General features: G+C 37.3%; 1 protein-coding gene across 3 annotated transcripts in view; it reads left to right on the forward strand.

The window, feature by feature from the left end:
* The window catches only part of FGF12 (fibroblast growth factor 12), a 560,417-nt gene that overhangs the window by 200,928 nt on the left and 338,061 nt on the right, over positions 1 to 21,428 (forward strand). The window contains exon 1 of one of the 3 annotated variants that reach the window (XM_053903541.1): positions 794 to 901. The exons of the other annotated variants lie outside the window; for them this stretch is intronic. Within the exon in view, the coding sequence (XP_053759516.1) occupies positions 895 to 901 (7 nt within the window). The 5' untranslated portion in view covers positions 794 to 894. Of the gene's footprint in view, positions 1 to 793; positions 902 to 21,428 lie in introns of those variants that run through there. 3 annotated transcript variants of the gene reach the window in all.

A 21,428-nucleotide genomic window follows, 5' to 3' on the forward strand; every position in this document is an offset into this window, starting at 1 on the left:
AGATTGGTTGTTAATTTGTTTTCATCGTTCTAAGCTGGAAATATTTTGCTGTAGTTAGCATTAGGCAACTAGCCTTGGGTGAATCACCATTTCAGTTTTTTTTTCCAAAATGCAATGCTATGGATTCCATTACCTCACCTGGAAATGATGTTCATGGCTTTGGAGTTGGGGGGTGGGGGCACAAGAAGGAATAAGAGATGTAATATATGTAGTTTGTTTTTAAAGTTAAAATACAGAAATGACCACTGATTAATATAACACACACTAATATGCCCAAGATTCAAGATGAACAAATTATTCACATTATGCCTTTTGTATTTCAGATATTTAAAAAAAAATAATGTTTGTTCATTTTTTTGAGAGAGAGAGAGAGAATGCATAGGAGGGGCAGAGAGAGAGGGAGACACAGAATCTGAAGCAGGCTCTGGGCTCTGAGCTGTCAGCACAGAGCCCGATGTGGGGCTCTAAACCACGACCTGGGAGATCATCACCTGCGCCTAAGTTGGACGCTTACCCTGCTGAGCCACCCAGGTGCCCAAAGTATTTTTAAAATAAAGGAGTCAAATATTTATTACTGATAAAATTTCTTAGAATTGTCCCTAGCTCCATTCCAGAGTCTCTTCTTCCCTCAGGTGTGAAACTAAAGTGACTATAGTATGTGTCCCTCTAGTCCATGTATTTATATTCTTTAAAAAAAAGCCTTTTTAATGCTTATTTATTTTGGTGACAGAGAGACAGAACGTGAGCAGGGGAGGGAGACACAGAATCTGAAGCAGGCTCCAGACTCTGAAGTGTCAACACAGAGCCCAACACGGGGCTCGAACTCACGAACTGTGAGTCAGACGCTCAACCGACTGAGCCACCCAGGCGCCCCTGTATTTATATTCTTAATACATGTCAGGTATGACACTGTTTTGAGAGTTTCCAAAATGTATATAAATGGTCCTGATCTGTATTTAACCTCTCTGCATCTTATTTTTTCACTCAGTTTTGTGTTTTTGAAATTCATCTCTGTTAATTGAGATTCATCAAGTTCAGAAACATGTAGCCTGGTATAAGGGAGTCTACTGAAGTGGCTGAGAACACAAACTGTTGAGCCAGGTTGCCTGGGTTTGACTTGGCTCTGGGACTTACTAGTCATGTGACCTTGGAAAAGTTTCTTAACCCCTCTAGGGCTTCAATGTCCTCATTTGTAAAATGGTAATAACAATAGCACCTACCTTATCGAGATGTGGTGAGGAGTAAAATGAATTAATATATATGAAACTTTTAGAATATATGAAACAAACCTATGTGTCCGGGGCTTGCTTCCTTTCAGAGGCAATTGGGCATTGAGTGGTGCCCAATGGGAAGCCACCGAAGCTGGAGAGGTTAGTGAGTCAGTAAGAAATAATAGTCTTCTGACCAAGGCTGCTGCTCAGTGGAGTATCATCAAATGAGTTTGCAGCATCTGCTGAAATTGCCGTATTATTTTGGGGTTTGGTTTATTGTATCAATGAGACTGCAGGAACGATGGAGAATGGTGTGAAGTCCAATTCCATTTCCCCTTGGTTGTAAGCTGCACCCTCTCCTCCCCTCTCTCCAGCATTGTAAATAGGTGCACTTGGTCATCTCTCCTTTTGAATTGAGAGGGAGTGGCTTCTCGTTGAGCTGGAACTAGAATGAGTGCTTGACACTGAAACAAATCCCTCTAGAGGTTTAAAAGGAAAAATAAGTGAAAGACTGGATGGAGCGGAGACTGTCCAATGACTTCAGATCTGTGTCAGCTCCACTTTCCAAGCCACCTGGGCCTCCTTAGCACGTTCCTTATAGCCAAAAATAACCAGCTTCCTCAAAAATATGGAAGGGCACTTCTAAGACAGATATTAAGACTGAAATAAGGCTTTGTTGTGATTGCTTTCCCCACCTCACGAAGCTTCTTAGCATGACCAAATATCAGTGATTCTAATGAACCTTGATGTCATTATCACAGCGCAGATACTAGGATCCAAGCATAATTCCTGTTTTGTAATCTTCTAACAGAGAGGGGCCAATTATTATATTATCCATAGAGCATAGTGATTCAAAATGTAGAATCATAATATTTGGTCCCTAGCCACAACCGTAGGAATTGAATACACACTTTTATGTGGCAAATGAAGAAACAGGCCCAGAAAACTTGAGACAGTTGTTCAGAACCCCATGTCTATATAAAGTAGACTTTGGATATTGTACTTAGTATACTTAGGATTTAGACACTAATTTGGAGTCTGTTTCTTTCATTCAGTCATTTCTTGATCTTAGGCAAGTTTCTTAACCTCTGAGCCTCAAAATCCATATCTCTAAGGTAGGAATAATCATCTTCTCCTCCATCAGAGCAGTGCTAGATGAAACAGTATGTATGCAAAGTGGCAAAATCTAAAAAGCATAATATAGATATAACTTATTTATTATTACTACTGCTATTATATTTGATGCATCTACGACACAAGGCTGTATTGGAGATAAAATGAAGCTCCATTTTATATTGTCGTGGAGAGGGTGTTAATGGCAGAGGCCAGTTTTATCAACATGAAATTTATACCTGATTTGGAATAAGAATTATATCTTCAATAACTATCACATCTTGTTGCACACAAAGTTTTGTGGTGTACCCTATTATAATGCTGCTCAAAGAGGATGCTGTTGCCAACAGCAAGTATCGAACCTTTTCCTTTTGCATTATGAAGTGGGACATCATGATAGAGGTTAGGGCATTTTGTTGATTTAATCTTTAAATTCTTTTTACTGATGACTAATAACTAAAGTCTTGCATAGGGTGTGGAAATATGCAGGCGAACTTCTATTATTGAAGGCTTGCGTCACTTCGTTCTCGGTCAATGGTGAGCAAATATAAACTGTATTAGAGTTTAATTCCTGGGATCTACAGGCACTTTTGTGTATGAGGCAGAGGGAACAAATGAGCTACTTTTAGGATTATTAAGCACATTAATGAACAGCAGGTTCTAGTAAAAATAACTTAGCACAGGCAGAAGGAAATAGTAAAAACTTATATAAGCACTAGCAAGCAGACACATTTTAGACACAATTGGGTTCCTAGTTTCTGTTTGGCAGGGGCATATAGAGCTACATCAACTCTTGCCCCAAGGAATTAACAGTACGGAAAATGGGGAAAAAAAGATATAAGATTAAAAAGATATAAAAAAGACATCTTCAAGGGTAGGTGCTAGACTAAAGAAGGAACAACTTCTCTTGGAGGCAGAGAGAGATGAGAGCAGCTCCCTCTGCTTGGTGTGTATGTGTGTGTGTGTGTGTGTGTGTGTGTGTGTGTGTGTGCACGTGTGTGTGTGTGTGTGTGTGTGTGTGTGTATGTGTGTGTGTAGTCAGAGAGGCTTATGTGGGAAGGAGTGTGCTACCTAAATTGCATTTTAAAGAATAAATAGGCATCCATGTCGCATAGGAAATGATGAGGAAGGGCATTTTGGGTAAAGGGGAAAATATGCACTAAGGCATGGGGCCAAGAAAGAGCATGTGTTTCAGGCTAAATTTGCTCATTCTTTCACTCATTTATTGGTGGGCTACTCTTCACCAGGTAGTGTTCTAATTGCTGAGGATTCAGTGGTGAGCAAAACAATGTCTATTTTAAGAGCTTTCTTCCTGGTGCAGAAGGAAACTAATAAATAAATAAACAACAGCATGCATATAATATCATGTCAGGTGGTGGTAAGTGCTATAAAGAGAAATAGATGTGTTAAGAGGATAGAGAGTGAAAGAAAAATCTCTTTAGACATGGTAGTCTTCTCTGAGGGAGTGGCTTTTGAAGGGAGTAAGCCTTGAAACTTCCTCTAGCTGGAAGGAACAACAAATGCAAAGGTCCCGAAGCAGGAATAGGTTTGAAATATTAAAAAAGGAGCAAGGATGGCAGTGTGGTCAGAGGAAAGTGAGGAAAAAATGGTAGGAAAGGAGATTGTTTCTGGCCTTGTGGGCTGTGACAAATATTTTGGAATTTATTTTGAGGATTATGGAAAGTCGTGAAAGAGTTTTGAACAGGGGTGTGATAAGCCATTTACATTTTAAATAGATCACTCTGACTACAGTATGAAAATAGACTGTATCAGGGAGACTATTTAGGAAACTATTACAGTATTTCTGGTGAGAGGCTTGGAATAGTCGTAATGTGTTAGGTGGTAAGACTTGGTCTGATTTGAGATATATTTTGAGATAGAGCTGATAGGATTTGCTAATTGAGAGAAAAAGACAAGTCAAAGGTGGCTCAAGTAATTATGCCTGAGCAACTAGGTGAAGAGAGATCTTTGAGCTGGGAAACAAGGGTAGAATTGCTTTGGTGGATAAACTCGAGTGCTCTGTTTTGAATACCTGAAATATTACATAGAAGTGGAGTAGAAACATTGAGTTGAAAGAGAAACATCTGGAATTTAGGGGATTCCATGGCCTGAGAGATGAGGCGTGATTCATCAGCATATAAGTGGTATTTAAAACCCCAGAACTGTGTTCAGTCACATAAGGAGTTAGTGTTGATATGAAAAGAAGAGATTTAAGGACTAAGCCTGAGGTTCTCCTATATTTATTTAGCCATTAGGAGCTAAATGCTACCAAAGAGACTCCAAAGGAGAAGCTTGAGCTGTGCAGGAAATTCAGGACAGTGTGACAACAGGAGTTAAGCGAAAAAAGTGGCGAGAAGGAAGGACCAGCTGGGTCACAGGCTGATGAGAGATCCATAGTTAGTAGATTGTGAATGGATCTTCAGATTGGTAAATGTGGGGGTGGGGGGCAGTCATTGCTCACCTGGGTGAGCTGTTTCAGTGGAGACATGGGTATGAAAGTCTGTTTGGAATGGGCTTAAGAGACTAGAAGTAGAGACAATGGAGATAATGGTTACCAAAAAAAAAATCTTTGCAGGATTTTTTTTGTGTAGTAAGAGTAAAGTTGCACAGGAAGGTCAGGGAATGTGGGATCATCAGAACATCGTTTTTTGAGAAATATTTATATGCTGATGAGAAGGATTGACTGGAAAAGGAGAGAGATGGGATTATTGCAAGAGGAAGTGGCCTCCCCTTGTTAACAAATTCCGGGCTTGGACCAGCTATATCCTTTCTTGTCAGAAAGGTCCCGTGTGCTCATATTTTTAAAGAGCTTCCCACTGATTGCAGGGTAGAGCTAGATTTGAGAACTTTTGTTTTAGACAATGCTGTGCATTTTACAGTGGTTTCAAGAGTCCATTGACTTGGGGTGGCAGAAGATGGGGCTATAAATTTAGACTTTTTATAAATCTTTAATCTCTTAGCTTTGGCTTTTCTTGTTTTTGGATTTCTCCTCCTAAGAAAGCTAGCATTTGTGACTGGAGGCTGCTAATGGTTTTTGGAGCCCATGTGGTTTCTCTACAGGGCTATGAATGGAAGTGTCTGGTTCTCACAGTTTGTGATTTTAAGCAAATAGTTACTTATTGAAAAAGTGACGGCCATATGCTTTCCTCTCTTGTAGGAATACACAGAAATAGCCATAAAACTGCCGAATCTAGCACAAACATGTTCCAGAAATTGGGTCAAAGTGGATCATTAAGATTTACACCTGATATATTGAGTCTTAGCACCCAGTTAGGTGCTCAGACACTTGATTATTTAAAGTGAATAATAGTGTGAAGGGAGATTGGATCTCAAATCCAAAGGCTCTGTAATTTACACACTATGTGAGTTTTGGCAAGTTTTGTGCATGCATATGAAGTGAAGCATGCTAATCTTTCCCTGGCTGTGTCTTAGAGTTATGAAGATCAAATGAGTGAAAAACATTTTATGGTTGTTGAAGACTTACAGATGTGTGTGTGTATGTATACATATATATGTATGTATATATAATGTATATATATATAGTTTTCATGTGAATTGTGGGAAACAGTTTTTATAAACACACTTTCATACTGCATGACACAAATGTCTTGGAAAATAGACTATTCACAGTCCACCACCATTTGTGACGCAAAGTGAGGCTGATTAAAATATGTATGTATGTGTCTACAAATACATTGTTTAGTGTTATTTTTATTATATTTCCTCAGAGATCAGGATAATTTTTGGATTGTGATTATGTGAGAGGGAATAGAATGATACAGCAGGCTGTACTATTATATCCCATGTTGGTCACATAACGCTTGGAGGTGGGAAGGGGGAGATTATATCTGGTTGTGGAAAGCATGCTTCCCAAGAAATATTATTACATTAGAGTACATCTAGGAAATGATGACCAGGATATTAATATGATTTGAAATCATGACTTATAAGGAGCAGATGAGGGCCATAAAGATGTTTAGCCTAGAGAAGAGAGCAGAGATTGAAGGAGAATTTAGTATTCCAGGAATTTCAAGGAAGTGCAAGCAGGTTTGACAGACTGAGTTTGAAAGGCAGCTCCGGGCTGAAGTACAACGGAAGTACAAGACTGCCACCGTAGAGAACACACAATGAATGCTATGGCAGCTTATGACTTTCCAGTTACTGTGATCATACAAGAAGATGCTTGACTGTTGAGGTATTGCAGAGGGATTCAAACATCCAATAAGGAGGGGAACCTGGGTGGCTCAGTCAGTTAAGCCTCCGACTCTTGGTTTTCTAGCTCTAATGCTCTGTGTCAAATCTAAGACTTTATGTGAGGAAGAGCTAGTGAATTTTCTGAGGTTTGGGGAAAGGTTAGAGGAAAAAAGACACATGAGATGGTAGGTTGTGCTACGCAGTATAAAGGGTTTGGGTTGAGTCCAGAAGGTGCTGAGGAATATAAAACTTCTCTGTTCAATTCTGAAGTCTTCAGGTAAATCCCTGGGTGCGTATTGTCCGGTTGTCCTGTTCTGATCCAGGAGGTCAGAGCAGTGTCATTGGTGTGTAGCTTGATTTCTTCTAAATGACACGGAAAATTTCAGCCTCTGAGGCCTCTTCATATCCTCCTTCAGGAGTAAAATTCACTGTAAAATAATAAGGCCCTTTAACACATAGCTCTGAATAAGTGGATACACTGAGTAGAAGAAGCACCAATGTAATTTATGGACCCACCTAGGTAACAAGAAGTCCACTTGACATACTTAACAGCTAACTGTGCTCCTAATGCAGAATTAATGTTTCATTTTTAAAAAAAAATGTTTATTTATTTAGTTTTGAGAGAGAGAGAAAGTGAGAGAGAGAGAGAGAGAGAGAGAGAGAGAGCAGGGGAGGGGCAGAGAAAGACAGGGAGAAAGTGAATCCCAAGCAGGCCCTGCGCTGTCAGCATAGAGCCCGACATGAGGCTCGGACTCACACACTGTTAGATCATGACCTGAGCCCAGATCAAGAGGCAGATGCTTAACTGACTGAGCCACCCAGGTGCCCCTGAGCTGGAGTCTTTAATTCTAATGAACTAATGGTTTTCTGGAATAGCGCTTTCTGAACAATGCACATGGTTGGTGTCTTCCACTCCTAAGCAGCCTTTCATTTCACTCTAATATGTTGTAATAATTTATATTTTATAGGCAAGCCATGTTTATGATGTGAAAAAGATGAACAAATGCTAGATAATAAAGGACAAAACCTCTATGATGTATGGTGCTTTTGAGTTTAAAAAACACTCATGTGTGAGGCACCTGGGTGGCTCAGTTGGTTGTACGTCCGATTTCGGCTCAGGTCATGATCTCACAGTTTGTGGGTTCGAGCCCTGCATCAGGCTCTGTGCTGACTGCTTGCTCAGAGCCTGGAGGCTGCTTCAGACTCTGTGTCTCCTTCTCTCTCTGCCCCTCCCCTGCTCACGCTTTGTCTCACTCTGTTTCTCAAAACTAAATAAATGTAAAAAAAAATTTTTAAAAACACTCATGTGTATCAACTGTCTTGGGACACACTGCATTTCCATGAAGTAAACATTATTTTCCCCATATTTCAGGTGAGGAAACTGCGGCTTTCAGAGGTAAAGTTATCAGTGTAAATTTCCATGTCTTAAATGGATATCAAGTGAAGACTTAAAAGTTGTTATATTTTTAATCCAGTGAATCTTACACTATGCTACATCTGCCTTCAGAATTTCAAGTTTTCATATTATTAGATTATGAAGACTCAAAAACATGAACAACTGATCTTTGGTGCACATATTTCGTAGGAAGCTGTTTTGAATTAAAATTCCCTTCAAAGATATTTCCTGACTTAATTTGTACATTGCAGTATGAGATGACACAGATGTGAACCTTGCCTTCAGGGAGACTACAGTCTTATGGAGGTAGGGGAAGTTACAGATACAAACACCTGTGTAGCAAGCAGTTAGGGATATGTGTTATAAGGTAGGCACAGACAAAATTCTAGGGAGGAATAAGGAAAAGATCAAATTGAAATGAAGAAGAAATCAGAGAAAGCGTTATGGGAGAAATGTGATTATGTTAATGATTCTTTTTTGACATAGGTAAACTTTGCTTTTAAAACCTTTTAACTTAAGTATTCTATATAGAGAAATACATAAATTGCACATTTATAGCTTGGTATAATTTCACAAGGTGAACACACCCAAGTAACCATCACATAGATTAGAAACAACACTGCCAGCATCCTGGTGACTCTCCTTCCAGTCACTACTTCCCCAAGGGCAGCAGTTACCTTGTACTGACACTATAGTTTGCCTGTTTTAAAACTATGTTAAAACTTACATGTGTAAGAGTATTCATAACATTGCATGTGGCTCTAGTTGTAGTTTGCTCATTTTTATTGCTGTAAATATACCACACATCTATTATCCATTCGACTATTCATGGTCATTTGGGTTGTTTCCAATGTGTAGTCATTGTGACTAGTGCTACTGTGAACAATCTTGTACCTTTCGTTTTGTGAATGTATCTATGCATTTCTGTTGGGACTAATCCTAGGAGTGGATTTTCTGAGTTATGGAATATGCCTATACTAACATAATGTTTGATGAGGAGAAGTAAGGATGGCAAAGGATTTCACTGGTGGAGGAGGAATCACTTACAAAGACCCATGATAGACCCCAGAGAGAATTCAAAGAATAATGAGCAGTTTAGGTAGCAGGAATATACTCTGTTTGAAAGTTACAGTGGAATGTAGATTTGGAGAGAGAGAAAAGGAAAAAGGGAAGAGTTTTGAGAATGCCTGAGCTATTTTACAGAAAGATAATTGTATTAGAAAGGCATTCGGCTGCAAGTCACCAAAGTCTTCAGAAAGTGTCTTGATCAGATGGATTGATTTTTCTCAAATACCAAGCTGTCTGGCAATAGGCATTTTGCTGGCTTTCACTCAAAAGTCAGCAATGCCATCCAGGATCTAGGATCTAGGATCCAGGATCTTTTTTACTGCGACATTCTTAGCATGTTGCCATTCATATTCTTACTTGTTGCTTTACAGTCTCAAGATAGTTGCTATAGCTCTAGATATCAAGTTGGAATTCAAAGCAAAGAGTAACTGTGATACCAGACATATTAGTCTTTCATTAAGAGAGTAAAAGTTTCCCAAACATCTCCCCAAAGATTTCCTCCCAAGTCTCATTTGCAAAAGTGGGTGATGCCTAGCTGAAAGTGAGGCTGGTAAATTGGGGCATAAAATTATTAAGACTGGCTCATATTAATTGCCATCCATTGCCTGCATCTAAGCATATTGTTGCCCCAATGAACAATGGAGCCGTCTTTGCAAAGAAGAAAAGGAAATGGATGTTAAATAGGCAGTTAAGTGGGCCTTCCATAGTAATGATGGCCTCAAAGTGAAGAACAGGTCAGGGGAAAGGATTTTATGTAATGTGCAAGTTTATATTCACATAAGAAAATTGGGAATTTTTATAGAGAAAGTAACATATCATTCCATTAGACAATTTACAACTCACTGGAGCTTTTTACTATTACTCTTTTGTTGTTGTTAATGAGATGATGTGGTTAAAAAAAATCAGATACTATCTCTTAAAGGCAGCTTGCCCTAGCAAATTATCAGTTGCATAAAGTGACTTTTTACCAGATTTTCTAGAATAAAATGAAACCAACAAGCATACAAGCGTCGTGAGCTGCTGCAATTACAAGTGGAGTGGTGTAAAGAGATATCCATGATGCATAAATTAAAACATCCCATCATAAGGCTAACAGATCCAAAATAACCTCAATTTGGTCCTTCATGTGGCTATTTCTATCTCAAACCTGCAGTTGTTGATTTCTGACAAATTAATTTGTCATGAAGTCAGTTGAGTTGGTGCATAGAAGGACAGAACATTGATTTATGTCTTTCAAAAACTCATATGCATTGCCCTAATGGGAGAAAAATGGTCATAGGAATTTCTTTTTGTTTTAAGCAAGTCTTGGAAATCAGGTCAGTCAATAAATTCCATTTCCTGACAATTTATTCTCTACCAGCAGCAAAATAAGGTGCTTATTCAATTAAGGTTCGCAAAACATATTTCTGTCTCTAGTGGTTGTTTGTTTATTATCTTGTTTGGTGTTATGGCAGCATTACTACCTTAGCAAGGGTTAAAGTCTTCTGTATTGAGAAGAACTAAAGAGAAAGAACAAACTCACAACTATGTCATCTCCACTGTGATATTGATAAAGGCAGCGCTAATGGACTGATTGATGTCATAGTGAATGTGATGAATATTCTGTCCTAGACGTTTTACCCAGGAAGAAGAAAAGAGGGAAGGAATGTGAGTGTAGTTGAAAGATTCATTTCAGACTTGAGTGTAGTAGTGATGAGCAGAATGTTTCCATATTAGGGAACATTCCCTAGATTGTTTTACAATTTCATAATTATAGTGTCTGTTGGTCTGTTTCAAAACTATATGTAGAACCAGTAGAAATGTTGCTTTTATAAAGGGTTCCTTGATGGACAAATTTAATTATTCTGAAAGATGTTATAGATTCAGAATATAAATAGAGTTAGAGAAACAAGAGGTGATCTAAAAGCCTTAGATTTTTCTAAAAAGCAATTAATTATAGTTGAGTAATTGGGGGTATTGGAAAAGTGGTAGAATCTATAGTCTTACTTATTATTTTGGATGTTTTGTCACAAAGTACAACCATGTTTTTTTCATTTTGTAACCTCATATGTCCAAAGCACAATATTGGGCTGAGTGTACAATAGCCTGAAATTCACTCACTAATTCAACAGAATATTAACTGAGAAGCTTACAATGTGCCACTGCTCTAGGTCCTTGAGGTAGAACAGTGGACAAGTTAAAATGTCTGATCTATTGCTCCTACATCCTTGTGGAAACATGTATTTTTCATGGCATTGTCACCTCTTCACCAAATCATTACGCTTTCTAAGCAGATGAAAGGAAAGGGATAAGACTAGAAACAGGCTTCAGTTAATCTCAACCCAACAGGTTGCATAGGATATACAATATGAATTGTACATTCCTTACTTTTCAATTTACAATTAAATTATAAATAAAGCCCCTTTAGCAGTATGTATTTTGTCCTACAACACCTGATTGTACATACGGTTCAACATCCCTCAAAAGTCTCAACAGTGCCTTCAACAATAGATGGAAATAGTACAGATCTAAGTGTGAAGGTCTTCAGAATAAAGCCTGGTCACTTAGGTGACCTTGACATAGAACAGAAGCTGAGGAATAGGCTTTGGATGAACAAGAACACAGGATAAGTTGGTATTTCATGTGTAGGGATGGTCTTGGAGAGACAAATGGACAAAGCACTGAGGTCAATAAATGAACAAAAGTCAGGTCTAGGAAAAAGATCTTTAGGCATAATCTATACCAAGGTTTTGAGTCAGCCTGAGGGACAGTTCCCAAGAGCTATGAATGTGGTCCCTGTAGTCCCCCAGAGGAGGTGACAGAATACATGCGTCTAGATACATCTAACAAGTGACAAAAGCAAGTGAAGCAGGCCTGTTGTTAGGCAGTGGGGGAGAACTGTGACAAAAAGAAAATCACAGCATTTTCCAAATGGGGAAATGGAGCAGGAGCAGCTGCTACTGAGCTCCAGCCAATTGGTTCTAGGCAGGAATGCAGGCCCATTGTTACTGGAATCTCTAGAAATTAAAAAAAAAAAAATACACACACACACACACACACACACACACACACACAATCCGGGTATTTTAGGTAAAATCCCATAATTTAATAATGTTAACATGTCAAATTAAAGCATAAAAAGCATAAAACACACTGCCTTGGTTCTGGTTCCTTTTAAGACAGCTTTTGTCCTGAGTGAGGGAGGCTACATCCTGTCCAACTAGGAGACTTTGAGGTTTTGTTAATGGAATATCTAGCTATTTTACCCACTTCAGCCTCATATTTTAAAATATAAACTAGATTGTTTTCTACTGCTTGTACTCTTCAATGGCTTCCTATTCCAATTGGAATAAAGTAAACCTCCTAGTATGTCTTTTAAGGTCCTTAATGATGTCCCTTGCCTATCTCTGCAACCTGATCCCGTTATTCCCTATGTTCAGTATTTCCCAGACACATTACTCTTCTACTTCCTACAACATGCCAAACTTTTCCCAGTTTAGAGGTTTATAGTGTTTTATTTTCTCTTCTGGAATAATTCCCTTTGCTATCCATGTCTACTCTTTGTTTAGATGTGTCATTCTTTGTCTGGGGATCTTCAACAATATGTTTAAGATATGTCTAAGAGGCTCCCACTGATCATCTAGTCTCATTTGGTCCTCCACGTTATTCCATTTGTCATAGGACAGTCTTTATTTCCCTTGTACCATACACTGAATACACTTTGAATTTTTTTTAAATTGTTTTTAACGTTTAATTTAATTTTGAGAGACAGAGTGCACATGGGGGAGGGGCAGAGAGAGACACACACACACAGAATCCAAAGCTCTGAGCTATCAGCACATAGCCTGATGCGGGGCTCAAACCCATGAACTGCGAGATCATGACCTCAGTCAAAGTAGGAAGCTTAACTGACTGAGCCACCAAGGTGTCCCTACAATTTGAATTTTTTACATGAAATGATTTGTTCATATGTTAATTATCTGTCTCACACATTTGACTGCAGTATCTCTGAGGATAGGGAGCTGTCTATTTGATTACTAGTATAGCTTCAGTGGCCAACACAGTAAGCATTCAATAAACATGAATGAATGGATCACTGTACATAAGAGGATATGAAAAATTTGTTTCTTATGTCGATTTGGTGCTGAATTCTTTGGATCTAGATCTTCTAGAACATTATTTCTCAAAGGTAGGTAAGGTAGTCATCTCTTTTAATGAAAGACTGTATCAATGGCCATCCAGTGCAATTTAAATTATTTTTATCATGTATAATATGTATACATAAATCTTCTCTTGTTTATAGCTGTTATAAAATTGTAAAACAACTTACAAATTAAGTTGTAAACAAGTCTTATAAAAGTAGCTTAATTCAAATTAATAATATTTATTTAATGTTATAGGTGATGTTTTAATGACATAAAATTGCTATAGTTCAGATGCAGTTCTATATTTAATGTTTCTGTGCTTTAATATCAATAATAATTATGCAGAGAATACCTTTTTACGTACGTATATTGAATAGAATTAATAATTTATTGGTTTTGTTTGTTAATTTGAGGATATTTGGCCTCATACTTAAACATTTGCCTGCTAGAAATCCTAAATGTTAAATTTAATTACACGTCATTCTCAAATTACTTTCTTTCTCTTAAAAATAAAGTTAATAAGTCAACATTGCTGCAAAGTACATTAAAATGTTATGTGAACTAGTTGCTAGAATTGGAACAAGTCAACATTGCTGAAAGTTATGCGAACTAGTTGCTAGCATTGGGAACAGAGATATTTCTAACTGCAAATTTGCTGCTTATTCTTACCATGAATGAGTTGTTGCAGCAATGGTATGCTTGGAACTGGGTTTTCCATAATACATCTGCTGCAAATTGAATGTCTTCTTACTGCTGAGGCACAAGTACTGTTGAGTTTTCGAATGTCAGATGATTACTCCATTTTCCTCTGTTTCAACAACCACAGACAGTTGTTTATTAGATGCATGGTGATTTCATCTGGCCTTTACTTTGAGCGAAACATCATAATCAAAGCCAGAAATATTAGTTCCAAAATTTTGTGTCAACAATCAGTTATAAAGTCATCATCTAGATGCCCTGAATATATCTAGCTGCAAATATCTAGGTAAGCATACATACATATACAAACACATGTTTTTGTATTTAAGATATTTGAGTGTATATGTGTTTGTGTGTGGATACATAGACACCCCCTACCTAGCCCCTTACCTAATTTGAGAAACTGTATTAGAGGATCCAACTATGTTTCAACTCTCAAAAGCCTAGGCATTGACTAAGGAAGGTGAGGCTCCAGACTAAATTTGAAACATGTAGGCTTAAAATAAAAATACAAATAAGAAGATGAATCTCTCTCTAGTAGTGCATTTTTGTCTTTGAACTCAGTTCTGGTCTGGGGAAGGGTCACCAGTCTGGGTACACCATTCATATGGTTTTCTGGAATTGTGCTTCTCCTGAAGATGATAATCCTGTAAGTTCAATATGAACAGTGTCCCTGGAGTGGTGCAGTGTGGGCTTGTTCATTCAGCCATGGGAGAGTGCCTAACCTTCCATCCATCTCCGTGGCAACTGTCTTCTTCCATCTGGAGAAACCTGCATTTTCCCCATTCTAACTTTCACAGCCAACTGTCACTGTGGTATTAGTTTATATGAGAATTCCCTATCATAGTGATACTTCCATTCTAAAAATTGATTCTTGCATATAATGAATATTTCTCATCATGGAGTAATGAAAGTAGAACAACAAACTGTTTCCACGGGGAGAAGTGACAGGTGGTCAGAATCACTTACATTTTATCTTATGGAAGCCTAGATTGAAGGGTTTGTGTGGTGTTTCAGATTCAATATTTGTATAAGGTTTTAGAGTAAGTTCTAGATCAATAAAAATAATGTCTCTTTTTTTGGGAATAAAATGATCTCCGTTAGAGTAAAAGAACATCTGATGGTTGGAAGTTCTTTTGCATGGAAATCAGAATCTTTGCACCTCAGTGTAATGATGGAGAGTGCTGTCTCAGGGGCACACTTATTTCTCACAGTATCAATTCTCTCCAAGATGCCCTTCATCTCCAATTCAACAAGACCAAAATAGAGTTTGCCATCTTATCTACTCAACTAGGCCACCTGTGTGTATGTTTCATTTCTATTAAGGATATAATCAGTTCTCTAATCTTCTAGTCTCAAGTTCTTAGGTTTACCTTAATACTTCACTTTATTTTCCTTTGCTATTGATAAATCACATATGATTAACACGTTTTTTCCTTACAATGTGTATTATGCTACTAGTACTTTACAAAAATGTAACAGCTCCCTCATTTCTACAGTAAAAAGGCCAATGCCTTAAGCTTTGCACTTATTCATAGTTTGGCCTTATAACAATTCTTACTACATACTGCCATCCAGAATAGCCCATGTAATTGTTACATGGATTACTTTTCTGTCTTTGTCACATACAAAATTCATCTTTCTTCTAGGCTACTACTTATTTATATAATTCTCTACCTGGAATGCCTTTTAAGTCTTTCTCATTTAACCTAAATACTATCTTTTTCTCAAGCTATGCCTCAACCACACTTCTATATGTTGGTAATTGACACTGGAATGATGATTCCTTGGTGTGACTTCTTCTTATCATTTACATTCGTGATTCATATATTATCTAATCCATCCTTGTATATTGAGTCATCTCATCTTATTATTTGCTCATTTCAATTGAACTGATATGTACTAAATTCTTATTTGTGAATTATCTCCTTTTGGCATCTTAAGGAAATAGAACCATATCAGACATAATTGTGCCCATAAAAAGTATTCACAATCCAGTACGAAAAATAAGGTATTTTCACATACAGTTATTATATAATGTTTTGTTTTGCTTTTAAGGGTAAGCAACTTACATATAAAAGGTTACAGGAGCTTAGAAAATGAGAGGTTGCAGTTAGGGGGACTAGGTGAATCCCCATGAAGGAGGTGGCATTTATCTGGGCTTTGAGACACGGGTAGATTTTAGGTAGGCAGAAAGGGAGCATTCTTTAAGGATGGACAACAAGAGCAAGAGCATGTGAGTGGCTATACTTGAGGGATGCAGAGGACAACTGAGTGTCCAGGAATGCAGGACTGCAGGTCTTTGGCAAGTGGAGCTTGTAAAGGTAAGTAGTCACAGACAAGACCAGAACCATAAATTGAGGTCAGGTTGTGGGTTGTACAAGCCAATAAAGTCTATCCTAAAGTGTTTGGACTTTAGACAATGGAAAGTTGAATGCTGTGAACATGGGAATGAATCAATCAGTATTTTACCAAGTACAGTTTGTCTTTGCAAGTGGGTTAGATGCTACTCATTTTGAGGAAAATATGTAAATTATAAAGAATTGTTTAATTCTTTCACATTATCTAGCATAATGTGAAGCTATTTTCAGTAGCTTTGAAAATTGTATTATTATCCTTTTCTTTTACTGCCAAGGGGAGTAAATCCCAGAAAGTTTAAGTAATCTGCACAAGGTCACACAGCTAAAAGACACAGAACCAGACATTTAACCAGGTGTTAAGATTCATACTCTACACTTTCCTTCTTTACCATGTGTCTTTTTCTCAGTTGAATTTTTAGTTTTCCAGTAAAAGCTTTAATCCTCATTTAACAGGAAAAATTAAATAGTATGTATATATGTTTATATATGTTGTTTCTCACATGCTTTTTGCTTAGTTCTTTTTAGATACTAAAACACTAAGCGTGCAATCTCTTATATGATTGAGGTTCAAGACCCAAATTTGGAAACTCATAACGATCCCTATAATGAGGTTCAGCCTCCTTAACATTCTCAGCAGTGATGAGGTTGGTATGTAACAATGACATAATATTAAACTCTTGGGCCCAGAGGACCTCATTAGTTGCAGCTTCTAAAAATTATCCTACTTTCTTCAGATGGCTTCTTTGACTCTTCATATTTGGACAAATAACTATATTCTCAGCAAGCTTTAGGATTCATTTTCTTGGTCTCTGACTAAGTATAGGCTCTGAAAAGGATTGAGCAACACTCCTGGTATAGTGATAAGAATGCTTTTAACTAAACTTTACAGAAAATATGACTCAACATTGCTTAAACTCTAAGGAGATGATCTGACTCATTTTACTGGGAGATCCGGAGGTAGTCCACACTTCAAGGTTGATTGGTCAAGTGGTCCAACTCTCTTATCAAGAATGTGATTTCTCATTATCTTTTGCTCAGCCATCTACAGTGTTGTAGGATTCCTTCTTAGACTGGCTTTACTGGTGGGGTTATAGATAGGATACTGCCTGAAGCAAACTAAGCCTAACTCAGTGGGACAGACTGGGCACCACTGAATTAAAAAAAACAAAATAAAAAATCTTCATGCCAGACAATTATCATTCAATCATTGCTATAGACATAGTTTACATAGGTATAGACCTTAGTTAAACAGTTTGTTTGGGTGGGATTACCATGATTGTTGTAGAGTAATTAGGACCTACCTCTAGAGCTGGTATACTGGTAATTCTTCTCAAAACAAAATGGCTACTGTCCAATGGTTACTGAAAAGAAAAACAGGGTCTACTATACATCAGGGTAATGATATTTTTAAGCCATTTATGCTTTTTCCAATTTCAAAGAGTTTTATTTTTATTTATGTCAACATACCTTTATATGAAATTTATTTTGGGGACTGCTGATGAAGTCATTACTCAGCAAACCCTAGAGGCCTTTGAAGTGAAATTTCTGTTATATATAGTATTCTGAGCAAGACATGCAGTGAATGAAAAATTTCATCTGTCAGCATTATAGTTACTTCATTTTGGGGGGGGAGGTTAAATACAGCATGTTCTTTTAGAAAACATAAATTAAGCATATGGAGCATTAACCAGTGCTACTGTCTTCCCTGCTTCCATGATTAGATCTAACCAATTATAATGCAGACTCCTTTGATTTAATTTTAAGTGAATATTGGAATAATTAATCTGTGTTAGCTCAACATGGAGACTAAGAAAACACTTTGATCAATCAATAGCAATTGGCAAATGTCAAAATACAATGTAGTTAAGCTGATTTGGATTCCCTTCTAAGTTTCAAAATGTACTGACCTATCTTTTTTTGTTTTTTAACATGGACTATATCATATATGGCATAAGACTCTAGAAGACTTTTGCTATGCCCCATATTGCTAGTGATTGGAACATTGAGCAGCAACTTTTTATTTTGGTTCAATTTAGAGATAGTTGGAAGAGATCTCTTAGTGTTTCCTGTCATGAGATACTGGTTTCTGCACTTAGCAATTGCTCCACTCAGTTGGCAACTTTATTTGTAAAATACCTTGTTCTCTTATTATTTCTATCCATAGCAGCGTTTGCTTCAGAATCCTCTTGGAAGAGAGGGTTATTGTTTTTGTCAATCAGCACATCTTTTTCCCACTGTTGAACATAGCAACCACACAGCTTTCCTACAGTGTGTAGCTCCCTGGAATTAGTCATGGGCTCTCATACTGACATTCAATATCATAATTATATCTAGAGGAAAATGGAGGGAATTTAATGTTGAGATTTAACGTGTGATTATCCCAAATGAATTATTAGGATCCCATAGTCCTGGTATTGTGGGAGAAAGAATGGATTTTATGGACAAGAGTGAGAATAGTGAGGTTCCTTTGCGAAATCATGTGATTATTCCCTAACTCTTCACTCTGTCTTTATCATCCTCATCGTTTAACCCTGAGTTTGTTTCACTTGGGTCATCATTAGATTCCTCGAGTTTCTTTCTTTATCCCCACTTCACAGAAAATAATTCTACATGCTGGTTCCAGCTGAATATACCCCAAGGTACTGATGTTCTCTTTGCTATTATCTTTCCACCATCTGCATGACAACCTGGAAAGTCCTTCTCCCTTCCTGGTCCCAACCCAAATCTTGCCTTTTAAACCCAGGCTGGCTCATACCTGTGCTACAAACCCTTCCCCAGTATTCTAGGCTACAATAAATCCCTAAATGTATTTGCTATAATCTTTAGGGTCTTCATCATGTGTAATTTTTATTTGTTAGCCTAACCCATCTTGCTCTTTTTGTAAACATTAAGCATCTTAATATTCTAGGGGATAGGGAATGTAATTTAAATTTTGCAATATCCGGAATTGGATACACCGGAAGCACTGAATGAAAAGGGACTGAATGAGCCAGGCAGTATTATTAGAATATAAAACACGATTTTATTGAACCAGACTAGATTAATTGTTATATTTTTCTCCTCATCTTACTCACGCCCCTTGTTCAGGAGCAACGAATATATCTTTATTTGTTTTGGTTTGTTAGTGGGGGACAGGAACATTTGTAGGCTTTTTTCCCCCACATACCATTTTATTTGGTGAAAAAGACACCAGTAATACTTAAAGTCTCCCAGGTGTTTTTTTTTTTTTCTTTTTTCTTTTTTGAGTTGGACAACTGAAGTAAAGAAGTGGACTAAAGCTGTGTTACTAAGACTCCATGTGACTTTATGGGGTCACATATTCCAATAACATCTGACCCAGATGGAGACAGACTTTGGGCAGGTGGCATCTGCTCTGTTTGGGACCTATCAGAGTGGTGAGCTAAGTCTCCTGACATGGCTGCTGGTGGCTGCCAAGATGAGGGAGGGACTCTCTGCAGATTGCACTGGTGTAGTGTCCTATGGCCCGGAAAGAGGCTTGGAAATAATCCCCTTTGATATGAGGAAAATAAGGGAGGCCCAGGCACATTGCCTGTTCAGAAGGAAACACATTTCCTTTACCCAGCAAAAGCAGACTGGGAGGAGAGCAGAATTGAGCATTATGTGAGAACCCATAGCTGCATGATGTTTGGCGGTGCTTTTCAAATATGATGCTTCTTTTAGGCATCTATATTTTGACCAATGTGTACAACTAGGGATTTATTCTGTTTTATATTTGTTCTACAGAAAAAGGTTCTAGGCAGAGAAAGAATTCAGGCACAAGGCATAACGTAGAGATAATGCCATTGCATTGTTGCATGCTTATTGGAATATGAGAAAATGTTTCTTTTGAGTTGATGCAAGTCAACAGTTATACTGAAACAGTGATTTAATTCTGAAGAGGAACTAATTAAATACTATGATATTAGTGAGTAGGGTATATTTTTTTAGTTTTTTAAACTTCCTTTTTTCTTTAAGGCAGGTATACCTTTTAATTAGTTCATGTATGCTGCCACACAATCTAGTACTTGAAAAATTTGCCTCAATGGCTGCAAGCCATTAATACATGATAAGGATATTTATGCGAAGAGTGAACAGAATCATCTTTTTGAAAAGTTATACTTAGGGAGTGGTGATGAACATCAGAATTTATAAAACAAAAATCTGATTTATATATTTATTACATTTACACAGTAGTTCAACATATGTTCTTTCGTTCGGACTCATAGTGTAGGGGGACCTAGTGTTATAGTGTGTAGTTTGGAGTTGGGCAAGGGTCTGGTTCAAATCCTGATTTTATCAGTTACTAGCTGCATGACTACATGTATATTACTTAACCTAAGTTAACAAGACTTGGTTTTCTCATTGGTAAAATGGAGATAATGGGAGTATCTACTTCTTGGCTTGCTGTAATAAGTAAGAGATAAATGTGGTACTTGGAAAACAGTAAGTGCTCAATATATGTTTCCTCTGAAAAGTTAAATAGGGCAAAGATATTAGCTGAAAAGGTCAAGATCAGAGAGCTGAAATGGGACTAGGTCTCAAGCCTACTGCCTACCAAGGATGTTTTAATTTTATAAATTCTTGGCAGACACAAATATAGATAAATGTAGTATTTTTGCCTATGTTTTCACAAAGCCAGTGTGCTTATCAGTGGCATGAAGTAGAACCTATGGGTGCCCATGCACAAAAGCAGTGTCTCAGGAATTGAATCAAGTATCTAATTGAATGATATAAAGTGTAATCACTTAGCCTGTGATTAAGAAGTATCAAAATTTCTGTTTATGGGAGTTTTCTTTTCTGTCATGAACTTGAAAGATATAATTGATCAAACAGCATATTAAACTATGTCAATATGTAGCCTCAAGTGAAGTTAATTCTTAATTATTCATGCTTAGTTATCTACTATGAATAATTTTTAGCTGATTTTTCACACTAGATCATATTATCTTGTGTATATTTGTGTATATTTCTGAGTCCAGTTTTACTGTTCTCCATCCCCACCAGTACCTTCCACCTGAATAGCTGGTATACTTACAGAGACTTGAAATACAATATAAATGAGTCTTATGTTTAAAATAAATATATTATGTTATATAACCACTGGAAGTAAAGTATTTTGTGTACTGCAAATAATTTTAGCTATTCTGTCATTGATTCTTCTCCCTCCTCATCTCTGCTAATGTACAAACTAAAAGCAGTCTGTAAACCATACTGCAAAAGAATTTTCTTCATTATTTGGAAGATTTCATAATTTTTTTAATGT

Source organism: Panthera pardus, unplaced genomic scaffold (assembly GCF_024362965.1).
Source record: "Panthera pardus isolate Hobbes unplaced genomic scaffold, ASM2436296v1 HiC_scaffold_16, whole genome shotgun sequence".
Taxonomy (NCBI): Eukaryota; Metazoa; Chordata; class Mammalia; order Carnivora; family Felidae; genus Panthera; species Panthera pardus.